This window comes from Carcharhinus amblyrhynchos, chromosome 5 (genome assembly GCF_965287045.1).
Source record: "Carcharhinus amblyrhynchos chromosome 5, sCarAmb.v2.hapA, whole genome shotgun sequence".
Lineage (NCBI taxonomy): Eukaryota > Metazoa > Chordata > Chondrichthyes > Carcharhiniformes > Carcharhinidae > Carcharhinus > Carcharhinus amblyrhynchos.
In genome coordinates, this window is record NC_137328.1 from 52,524,425 (window position 1) to 52,537,091 (window position 12,667).

The 12,667-nt window shown below is 38.2% G+C and overlaps 1 protein-coding gene across 2 annotated transcripts in view; it reads right to left on the reverse strand.

Moving 5' to 3' along the window:
* Positions 1-4,959: 4,959 nt before the first annotated feature.
* The window catches only part of LOC145343029 (spindle assembly abnormal protein 6 homolog), a 66,760-nt gene continuing 59,052 nt past the window's right edge, over positions 4,960-12,667 (reverse strand). Inside the window, exons 14-17 of one of the 2 annotated variants that reach the window (XM_080188771.1) lie at positions 12,031-12,180; positions 11,556-11,662; positions 9,071-9,177; positions 4,960-6,460 (exon numbers count right to left, since the gene is read on the reverse strand). In XM_080188771.1, the coding sequence (XP_080044897.1) occupies positions 6,366-6,460; positions 9,071-9,177; positions 11,556-11,662; positions 12,031-12,180 (459 nt within the window). In that variant the 3' untranslated portion in view covers positions 4,960-6,365. The remainder of the gene's footprint in view (positions 6,461-9,070; positions 9,178-11,555; positions 11,663-12,030; positions 12,181-12,667) is intronic. The other variant, XM_080188772.1, reaches the window with a different exon arrangement.

Below are 12,667 nucleotides of genomic sequence, written 5' to 3' on the forward strand. Positions count from 1 at the left end.
CCAAATTTCAGCAGGGTACCAGTTTGGCTGCCTGCAAACCTCAAGAAAAAAGAATTTTTGAGAGTTAATGTCACTTACTATCAAGTTTTCCAGACTTCCAAGAGACAGAGTGTTTATTTCCCAGTGAATGGAGATCTGCAAACACATGCAAGCATAAACATGGAAAGAATGTGTCAGTGATGCAGAGTGACAGTATAGTACAGCAGCATTATCCCCGTCATTGTTCAAAGGGAGCATTGGCCATTGTATGAAGTTGAATTGTACCGCTGTACACCGTCTTTTAGTTCTTATTCTATTCACTTTTCTCTGCATTTGTTGAGCTAAATCAGTTTTTTACAGCCTACTTCTCGAACTTACCCGGGGAAAACTGGTTCCGCTAAAATATTCGTACCTTGTTCCAAAACATATGGCACCAGAGCAATTGAAAATGGATTTGTCAACTTTTCCTAGAATAGGTGACTGTCATACCCAGCCATCGGTCTCAAACACTGGACACAAAACCATTCAAATTCCTGCTGATCAAACAGTTGTGCTTCTGAGGGACAAAATCATCGTCCATTCACCATTCCCATACCCCCTACCACTTCACACTCACCAACTCCAAGAAAAAACAAATATTCCATTTAATAAGTTTGGTGACTAAACACTTTACTCACCCAGGAATGTAAATGTGCCCAAAGTCACATAAAAGCCGTGCTTGTAATGGGGTGGACCGGCCAGGTGAGTCCGCTTCCTACAGTGAGCTCCAGGAATCAGTCTGGCTATAAACGGGTCCAAGTCATACTCGAGCCATGGTTGGTGAGACTTGAATAATGGCACAGCATGGATTGGAATCAGGTACTTCATTTGCTATTTATATGGAAATAAATCTGCAGGGATTATAAATTGATCGATGTGGTCCCCAAATGTTTTCCAAAAAAAACTGAAATTGAATTGTCGTTACTCCAGCACAAGATAAAATGTTTTAACAACTAGCAAACAAAGAGATTGATTTATTCAATTCAACTGTCTTTAATGACCCTAGAGAGGGTCAAGCTGGCAGCAATAAATTCAAATGTTTACTGCTTGTTGCCACAGTGACATCAAAATCTGCCTTTACAAAGTTAGCGATTTACCAAAAGAAATACTTTGTTTAAAAATAACTGGGACATAAACTGGCTAAGTTAGCAATTAAGTAAACCATGTAGCTTTCATGGATTTAAATGGCACTCACCTGATGAAGGAGCAGTACTCTGAAAGCTCCTGCTACCAAATAAACCTGTTGGACTTTAACCTGGTGTTGTGAGACTACTTACCGTGCCCACCTCAGTGCAAGGCCGGCATCTCCACATCATAGATTTAAATGAGTTTAGTAACAGAACATTGAAACATATTTGAACAGTGTGATGTGGCTGTCTATTTACTGTTCTGTTTCACCTTCACTTTCAACCATTTTGAAACAGATGCAAATTAAAAATGTAATCCAATGATGAAATTCATATGCATCTTAATATGTTGCTAAAGTAAATGACTGGGAAAGTTACATATGAATTCGGACTAGACCATTCAGCCCCTCAAGTCTGCTTCACTATTCAAAAAGATCATGGTTGATCAGATTGTAACTTCAAAGCCACTATTCTCTCTACTCTCAATACCCTTTGCTTCGCTTGTTCATCAAAAACCTATATTCAATAACCCTGTCTATACCACTCCCTGGGAAAGAGTTCCATAAATGCAAATCCTCAAGGGGAAAAAAATTCTCCTAATCTCCATCCTAGATGGGAGATCCCTCAGTTTTACTATATCCTCGAGTTCTGGTCTCTCTCACACGAGGAAATAGCATTTTATTGTCCACTCTTTTAAACTCCAATGGATATAGTTCCAACCTGTCTCCATAATCCCCTCATCTGAGAAATCAGTCAAGTGAGACTTATGTAATTATGTCTTTTCTTAAATAAGGAGACCAAAACTACATGCAGTATTCTAGACATGGTCCCACACTTGCCCTGTACAACTGTAACAAAAGGTCCCTTCTATATTCCATTGCAACAAACATTTCATTTGCCTTTCTAATTACTTGCTGCACCTGCATACTAACTTTTTGAAATTCATGTACCAGGACACCCAGATCCCTGTACCTCAGGAATTCTGCAATCTCTCACCATTTAGATAACTTTTTTTTCATTCTTCTTGTCAAAGTAGACAAGTTAATTTTCCCATATATTCCATCTGCCAATTTTTTGTCCATTCACTTAACCTATTTATAATCTCTTTGCAGACTATATCCTCTTCACAACCTACCTTCCTGTTTATCTTTGTGTCAGCTGCAAATTCAGTCCTTCCATCCAAATAAAGGGTGTAGATTGTAAATAGTTGACATCCCAGCACTGATCCCTGTGGCACTCCACTAGTTACAGCTTGCCAACATAATAATGACCCATTTATGCCTAATTGGTTTCCTGTTGGGTAACAAATCCTCTATCCATGCTATGTTACCACTGGATCTTGACAATTTTTTGCTCTAATGATTTTCTTAAAAGACTTTTTCCTGATGATCATCATCATTTCAAGTTTCCTCCCTTTCACCTCTTGATTCAATTGTTTCTGTAATGTTGAGTCTTACTCTCTTATTTCGCTGAGTAACATGAACAATCTTAAATTTCTGTCACTGCATCTGCACTGACCTGTCCCTTGTAATTTTCCAGGTCACTTTAGCTAGTTCTGCCTTCATACCTTCATAATTACCCTTCTAAAAGTTTAAAATATTGGTCTTAGACTCTTTTTTCTTTCCCTCAAACCAAAAGAAAAATGTAACCATGATATGATCGCTGCTACCGTTATTACGAAGTCATTAATGAATCTTGTTTCCAGATTTAGAATAGCCTGCTCTCTAGTTGGCTGCAGAACTCTTAAGGAATTGTACCGAAAATATTCAATGACCTGATCCTCCAGACTATCCTTGCCTGTCTGATTAATCTAATCCGTATGTAAATTAAAAATCACTGAAGACTATCACAATGGGTGGGATTTTATGGCCTCACTTATCCCGAAACTATAGAATCTCCCCTTTCCATCGTTCACCCCTCACCCCCTCCAATTCTTGCGGTGGGTGAGACGGTAAAATTCTAACAAATACCTTCATTAGCCCCCATTTCTTCCTGTATGCGTTACGGTGTGATTAATTAGGAAATCTATAAACTACACCTACAAGTGATTTCCTACCTTTACTATTTCTTACCTCAATCCAAACTAATTCTACATCCAGATTTTAAGAACTGAGGTCATCCCTCTCTGATGCCATTCTTAACTAATAGAGCTGCATCTCAACCTTTTCCTGGCTTCCTGTCTTTCCAAAAGTTAAGAACATAAGAACATAAGAAATAGGAGCAGGAGTAGGCCATCTAGCCCCTCGAGCCTGCCCTGCCATTCAATAAGATCATGGCTGATCTGTTGTGGCTCAGTTCCACATTCCCACCCTCTCCCCATAACCCTTAATCCCCTTGCCTATCAAAAACCTATCAACCCGCGTCTTAAAAATATTGAGTGAGGCAGCCTCCACCACTTCAACGGGCAGAGAATTCCAGAGATTCACAACCCTTTGAGTGAAGAAGTTCCTCCTCAACTCCGTTCTAAACTGCGCCCCCCTTTATCCTGAGGCTGTGCCGTCTCGTCCTACTGTCCTTTCTGAGCAGGAAGAGCCTCTCCACCTCTATCCTATCTATCCCATTCAACATCTTATACGTCTCAATGAGATCTCCCCTCATTCTTCTAAACTCTAACGAGTACAAGCCTAGTTTATTCAGCCTCTCCTCATAGTTCAACCCCCTCAATTCTGGAATCAGCCTAGTAAACCTCCTCTGCACTCCCTCCAAGGCCAAAATATCCCTGCGCAAGTGCGGCGACCAAAACTGCACACAGTACTCCAGCTGCGGCCTCACCAGTGCCCTATACAGCTGCAGCAAGACCTCCCTACTTTTATATTCAATCCCCCTTGCTATGAAGGCCAGCATCCCATTTGCCTTCCTGATTAAAATTTCAAATACATTCCATGTCAATTTTCCATTCAATTATGTAAATGCAATCTTTCTACCCATTAATTGAAAATTAAGTGGTGACAGGTAGACTTGAACTTAAGAAATTCAGATGATTTACTGCAAGTCTATGAGACTCCAAAGGAATAGCCACATCTTTGAAAAACAGTTGAACTAATATTTAACTTAATAACTTAGCAGTCATATTGCCTGGTGAATAACCATCAGTTTGGAAATAAGTGGTTTAACAGAAAACGTGTGTAATTCTTGCAAAGTACATTAAGAAATTTTTCCAGCTAGATTATTGTTGAAGATAGACTATGGAAAGTACTCAAAGCAAACAAGTCTGGTGATTTAAAGTGAGGTGTACTTCATTGCTTCAAATAACTAAATTTTTTTAAAAAAGGCTGTTTGGTCACTAAATTTTGCATCAAACCTGCAGCTCTAGGAGGGGAAAAGGTTCAGGATGGATTCTTAGTTCTGTCATTTCCAGAGGTCTCCTGTTTGAATCCTAATGTTGGGCAAGGCCAGGATTAAACTAGTCTGCAACACACTTTGCACTCACGCAACGATTATGATTGAAAGCGTTGCTTCCGGCAGCAACAAAGCCGAAACTCTAACACTCATTCACTTTGAAGAATGGCCATTGGCTGCAATGTTCTGCAGCATTGCCCTTATTGACAGAATCACATTCGGTAAGGGTGAGAGCTCAGGAAGAAGACCATGAAAACACAAAGAAAGCCAGGGATGACAAAAGGCCACTGGCATTATTGTCGTTCTTCCTCTAGTACACGAGCTCTCCTTTATGGTATATGATTTTATTTTAAAATAACCTTCATGTCTTCTTCCCCATCTCATTCCAGCTATGCTGGGAGATGGCAGGTCGCAACAACTTTATTTTAAAAGATTGAAGGGTCACTGTTTCTTCTGCAAAAGTACATATATTTTATTCAGTCAAAATATGTATACAACACTCATTTTAAATACAAAATTCTTTACAATTTTTACACAGACATATATTCAGTACAACAGAGGTCATAAATTACTAGTTACAGCACAATAGAGGACGTAATGTCAGTTCTGTACATCTGATGTGCTTTAAAATCCCTGATGCAATTATATTAGTCACCTTATCAAAGTAATAGAATTCAGAACTACAGAGATAAATTGCAGTAGTTCATGTTTTCAGACAAATAATTTGATAGGGCATAATAAATAACGGCACTTAATATTTTTGAGGTGCATTTTTAAACAAAATGGATCCTAATTTCCTTATTATGCAGCTATCAAATTTATTTTGCAGATACAAAAAGTACATAACTACTGCCCTACTAACAAGACAGAACTTGCTCCTTACCCCTCCAGTGCTAATCAACAATTCTATATTCCCTGCAGTGTTCGGCAGGGCCAACCCATTCCTGTATTGTAATACTGACTGCATATACGGAATTACAGTAAGGTTTCAATATGAGTTTGAAGAAAACTGAACTCAAACTGATTTCAGTTAGTAGATAATTGTCATAAATCGGATGCCAAAAATGGCAACAGTGCATTTGCAACTAGTTTAAGATGGTCGATCATACAGAAACTGTTCTCTCCTGTTAAGAATCAACAGATACCATTCATGTGATCCCAGATAAGTTTTGAGATAGCACAGGCTGAGCAAAAAAAATGCCAAAGACAAGAGTGGTGCCAAAGATGTTGCTAATGCTGATAACATAATGGAAAAAACAATGTGTATCAACTTCAAAAAGTATGCTGAGAGTTTTATCCTCTAAAGATTTGTAGTTACAGAAACATTAATTTTAAAAGAACATATTCAAGCATGCGCGCTGCGGGAGGAGGAGGAGGAAGCAGGGGGGAAGAAAACCTTAGTTTCTTCATATAGAAGGTAGCCAGTGATCTTCACTTATCAAATTCCCAAGATTTATTGCCCTGATACACATATCTTGATTGCTTCAAATTATCTCTATCAAATTGTCTATCATTTACACCATTGTAGTAACCTATAAGGCACAAAATATAAACTCCTGGTTCTATCATATGTACTTTGGTATACCGCTGCGGTCTGTATGGAAGACCTTCCCTCAAATGAAGCTTGTATTTGTATGCAAGTTAATATTCTGAAAATGGCAATAGAGTGTATTCTGGCAGTTTGCACGAGCACCTGGGTTTATGGTAATTATCACTGCCCAGTTCAGTCATTTCTTACAAAAGACAAATCGGTCTAAATGTATCACTGCAATACTTGCAGTGATGTGTTCTGGAGGCCCCTCTTTATTTTATTAAAGGGAAATTTCCTTTCTCCTTTCATGATTATGATCCATGTTGAGAAGTTTTGCTACTGCTCTTTCTTCATGATGCAGGGAGCCTAGGCTGTTGTCCAGGGAAGTAGGCAGAAATCACTGTTGGCGGATTTCCTTGCTTTGGCACAGGCGGACGTGTTGGCACTTAATAAACATCAGAAAACAATGGGGATGGGGAGAAAGAGGACAGAAGAAAGTAATTATACTTGTTGGTTAAAATGATCAATTGTTCATTTCCAAAGCCTACCTTAAAAATTGTTATTAACACAAATGGCTACATTTTCATTTATGGGTCCTACTCCTGCTGTTGGGAGTAAGTGGGGGTCGGGTACCCAGAAATGTTATCGTTAGAATCCAGAGGGCTATTTTTGAGGTGGCCACTTAGCCTCATCCAATCAAGGATGGTTGGAAAGTAGATTCCTGAGGCTGGAGGACATTAGGAGACCCCAGCCCTGCGAGATCAACAGTCCCATTAGCAGAAGTGGGTAGTTGAAAAGGGCACCCTCTGAAGAATCTTGAAAATAGTAAAAGGCAGCCACAACTGTCTGTTGTTGTAGAGGGAGACCCCTCCACAATGGGAAGCTGCCTTCATTCACTGGCCGGGTTATGACCTCAGCACGACCTAAACGCCCTGTAGTTATCTTAAATAGCTACACTCTGCCTGCAAGTGGGTTGTCATCATCCCCTCCTCCAATGTAATCTGCTCCAAAACAGCCTGGAGGGAACATGCCTGCAACCTGGCATGCCAGGCAGTAGTGGGAAATTGCTGACCTTCTCCTGTCCACATCTGAATGCAAATTCATAATTTCTTAACATCTTACCTGAGTCTGTCTGTTGCAGGCGTTTTGTAACTAGCTAGGACACTTGAGGTAACTGGATGACCAAGTGTTTTGTCCAAAAGGTACAAAGAGTGAATGAGGAACAGAGACTCACATAACTAAAGATTCTATTACCAATAAGTAAGTGAGAAAAGCGGAATGCACGAAGTGCCAAGGTCTGATCGTATGTTTGAGATTACATAGTTTAAAAGGAATGACACCTTGAAGGATTTAAAGTTGAGGACAAAGATTTAAATTACAAGCATTGGAGGGATGGTGTACAAATGTAGATGCCAAGGACAGAAAAACAGGTCAGCAGAACTTGATTTAGGACTGGACAATAGGAAAAACTCCAGCTAATTATGAACATTTTTCTTACCGCATAAAATATAATTGGCTTGCTGGAGCCACTTTTTTTTTCCAAATAACCAATGTAATAAATAAAGTTTAAAGCTTTAAAAAATTTTAGGGCTACTTAAGGGGCTTTTAGATAACCACATGAATATCGACAGCACAGAAATAGAGAGATATAGACCAAGGGCAAACAGAAGGGATTTGTTTAATTTGGCATCATGTCCAGTACAACATCATGGGCCGAAGGGCCTGTTCCTGTGCTGTATTGTTCTGTGTTTAAGCTGGATTCACCTATGAATCTATGATTTTAAGTGGCTTATTTGTCATTGAAGTAGGAAGAGGTGTATATTTTGGTCCTGTAACATAAGGGTAGCTGGTGCAGGAAAATTAAGATAGGCACTGAAGGAAGCTTTGAGCTCTGTCAGCCTAATGCACTATGCCATGAAACATTATGATATTGATTTTGGCTAACCTCAGCCAAGCTGATAGGAAAATGCATTGAGAGGATCCCCACAGGCAGAGAAAGCTGAAGGGATCACCATGTATAATTCCTCTCACACCCTATTTAGAACTACTCTTGTATTTAGGTCTTGATGCATTTATGGATATACTGCAGGCCCTTATTTGCATGTTGAAAATCATAAATAGATAGAAAATGCTGGAAATACTCAGGAATCATCTGTGCAGAGTTCTGGTTTTCTCTCTTTGGCTGCTTTTTAAAAAAATCATGGGATCTGGGTATCATTGACAAGGACTGCATTTAATGTCCATCCCTTATTGCCCTCAAGGAGCCAGTATTAACTAAGCCTTTTTAGAGTGCTGCAGTAGAGCTGTGTAGGTCTCTAGGCCAAATGTGCTGTATAAGACAGTTTCAGAATTTTAATGCAGCAAGCAAAAGACTGGCGATATATTACCAAGTCAGGATAATGTGTGGAGAGCACTTGCAGTTAGTAGTGTTCGTATAGACCTGCATCCCTAGTTCCTGAAAATAGTAAGGGTCACAGGTTTGGAAGATGCTGTTAAAGGAGTTTTGTTGAGGTGCTAAACTGCATCTTGTAGAAGGTACACACTGCATCCATAGTGTGTCAGTCATAAAGGGAGTGCTGATCAAGTGGGCTGCTTTATCATGGATTGTGTCAACTTTCATAAGTGTTATTGGAGCTGTACTCATGCTAGTATGTATTTCCAATATTTTCTATTCACAGTCCTTATCTGTACTCTTTTGCAGGCATTTTACAAATTGCACTGACACCATAATGGACATTATAACTTTGTGTTCAATACCAAGAAACAGTAAGAAAGAAGTCAAAGACTGGTTGGAGTTTATCTATTCATTACAATGTATTACTGATAATTCAATGTTTTTTGCAAGAAAGAAATTATCCAATAATTTATATTAAAAACTTTGAATTAAAAATGTACCATATGATTTTTTCAAGGGCTGATTTTTTTGAAGCAAATATTAGGAGATAATAAATTACACATTCCTAACCTTCCCAGCTATTACAATTTTCTTCATATGTCGGCATGAAAACTAATATAATGTATACAGAGGTTTGACGTAATACAACTACTTTACTACCTGCACTAGATGGACATGATGCCTTCTGTAATGGTGCCCCTCGAGATAAAATCGGTTTACCATCTTCCCTCTTCTGTAGGTATTTCAGGTCCAAGCCGACTGGTTCACTATAGAGAATAAGAAATATTTCTAATTAAATGGCTGACGGAATTGTTCAAACCACAGACATAATGAAGGGTTAACATGAAATTGAAACATTTCAATTTTTAAAGCTTCTATTTTACTATTTACATTGCAACGAATCACACAGATTAGAGTTTTGGACTTGTTGAAAGTTGAAAATGGAACAATTCCAATTTGAACTAACTAGTTAAATATAAACTGTTTCCTTGATTTCAACTAGTTATCTCCCAACAGTGACTTTAGCAAATAAGCTCAATAGTTCCGGTACACAATTTTACACTGAGTCAAGCTGAAATCCAATGCCAAATCTTCATAATTTTTCATCTGTTTTACAATAAAAATTAAATTAAGTTGCTTAATTTACATAACTATTAAGAAAACAACCTATCAATCTGAGTAACTTATTTTCAAATAATGTACTCAGTAACCCAGAATACACGCTAACTATATTTCATTGCTCAAGCGAGTTCAGAAACATGTTCCTTGGTTGTAGCCAAAAGCTCCATTATAGTCTAGACAAAAGTTAAAGGCTCAATAACATGAATACCTGATAAGATCTACTTCATATGCCTTCCCATCAGGGCTTTAATTATTTATGCATTCCATTGGGATTTAGGAGCAGCTAAGACATTTTTTCTCTACTTTTTATCAATTGATATTAAGATGTAGTTATATTTTTTTTTCCCCTGTCTTCAAGTTTTCTTCCATGCTTTCTCAAGAGCAGCACCCTGTATCTCAAGAGTCCATTCATCACACAGGAGTCTAGATTTTACTATATTGATTATGGGGTTATTATATTTGACCTCATCATGCCATCTGACATCCACATACATGTGTTTTCTTCCCACACTCCAAAGATATGCAGGCTAGGTTGATTGGCCATGCTAAATTGCCTCTTGGCGTCAGGGGGAGTAGCAAGGTAAATATAAGGAGTTACAGGGATGGGCCTAGGTGGGATTGTTGTTGGTGCAGGCTTGATTTGCCGAACGGCCTCTTTCTGCACTGTGGGCATTCTGTGATTCTAAGAAACTCACAGAATCAGGTTCTCTTCTGAATGCCAATTTTTTTGATTTTACAACACTGTATTGCAATTAAATGCACCTTACCTTTTAAAACATATAATTATGAGAGATCAAATTTCCTTACTTTTCACTGAATAAAATTCAGTAGTCTGAGTAGAATTTCTCTCAGTATTGGAAGCACACTATCAGTGAACTTGCAGCTTAAATTTAAAATCTAAGTGTAACTACTCCAGCATGCACTACCGAGATCAGTTCATAAATAGGTTTACTTCCAGGCCCCAGCATATCTACAGGAGGCTAAGATTACACCTGGAAGTTAGCCAGATTTCTTGGTTTTAACGCCTAGCAACATCTTAGGTAATTACATTGAAATAAATTGGGACAATCTACACATTTGTGGAAAACAGGTTTCAGTTAGCAAAGGTTCTAAAAGTTAAAGCCTTTTCGGAATGCAAGAGTTATAGTGCAAAATCAAAAGAAAAGAATATAGTTATGGGGAAGTGATTTTAAAATAATGGTGGAATGGTTCTCTAGTTCACAAAATAAAATACTATCAAAATAAAAAGAGGAAACAGAAATTTAAGAAAACAATAATCTCCCCTACTTTGCACATCCATCTCTAATTTCCCTTCTGATAACTGGGAGATGAGAAGAAAGCGGACTGGAGGGGTGATGGAAAGAATTAAGAGCTGCTGACCAAAAGTTTCTAATGCAGCCTAGGAGTGTAAAAGGTAACTGTCAGGCATTTGCTGGGTGCACGTTCATGTCCGCCACTCTTTCCATTACACATTTTTCAATTTAGGTATGGGTGTCAGGAGACAATAGTGAAAGATTAGGTAATTGTTTAATGGTACATTACGAGGGAGGGAAGATTGTAGATTAGAGCAGCATTGAAATGGCCTTTAGGATGTGAAGAAAAGCTGTTATAAGAGACCAGAGAAGGAATTAACTCAAATTCATACAGAAAAAAACTTCAGACAATACATTTCAGGGAATAGAAAAAACCTGAGCTATTTACAGTGTGATCCTTATTCACGTTCCCTGTCATCAAGCTTTCCAGTAGCTATAAAATGCACCCTAAACTAGTTACTGTTCCAGCGCTTAATAGTGGATTTCAATATCACAAATTCATATCTCAGACATCTCAAAAATATAGTCTACATCAATTGGATGCAATCTCACAATCTCTAATCTCACAAATTTCAACTAATTTATAATCAAAAAGCTAAATCTAAACAGCATATAACAGGAAATATTTAAGACTGGTTGTGGCATCTGAAAACTAGACCAAAGTACATTTATTCTGATTCATTGTTAAGGCTGCTGGAACCAATGCATACCTTTTCAAAGAGGCAGCCATTACTGTTGGTGTTGAAGCTGAAGGACCCGACTTGGATTCAGTTGCAGGAATGCTGCTAGGGTTTAGTTGCAAAGGACTGAAATGCACCTAGGAGCAACATTTTCTTGTCAGATATCAAGTTTTCACTGAATAATGTGACTTTGGTTCAATTTTTTTTAAACTGCAGATCAATTAATAAACAATTCAAACCTCAAACAAACAGGCATCTATGAAATAATTTCAAACATGCAATAATTACTGCTAAGATGTACAAGCATTTAATATTTTAAGTGTATAATCATGACAAGCCCTCCTGGTAACCAGCAAAGCTGTTTGATATGGTTTATATCAAAAATCCTGAATTTACACGTGCAAGCGACTTGGCCAGAGTTTAAAAATCTAGCAAATTCTAAAACATTTAATTTCGCTCCAAACAATAGAATAGTACAAATAATATATTTTAAAATCAAGCCTGCCTGAAGACCATGTCCTGATACACCAGGCCTCAGGGATGGAGAAGTCATTCGCATAGTAGAAACAGAGGTCGGAGAATAAATATTTGAAGACGAAGCAGAAGAGACAGGCTGTGGCATCAAGACAGAAAAAGGAGGGCGCAACAAAGTTTGCTGCAAAAGGAAAAGCAACAGAACAATATTAATATTCCAAGGACTTTTATTTAAAAGTCTGCACCAATTATGTTAAAAAAGGGCAAACAGACATTTCTCCACAATCCAAAAGCACAGATCTATCCTCCACTGCTGTATAACAGCCATGCATGCAGAAAACTGGAAAAATAATCTGAAACCATTTGTCTTTTTTTGCCCTGTGTCACTTTTCCTTCACTGAACCTCTTCAACCTTTCTCTGCCAATAAAATGGCAAATCAAATTCCAAAAACTTCAACAAAATGAGCTTTCAAAGATCTGACAGGTTTCTGCTGGGGCAAATTTAAAAGACCACTTCAGATCTATTTAACTGGAGTTAATTCAATAACAAACACACAGCTAAACTGCTTGGCAAAGTTCTTACTGAATATGGATTTTCTTTCATCTAAGCAATTGCACTCAGACTGCTCTCTGTCATAAGTTCCATCAGCAAGATGATTACCCCTTGT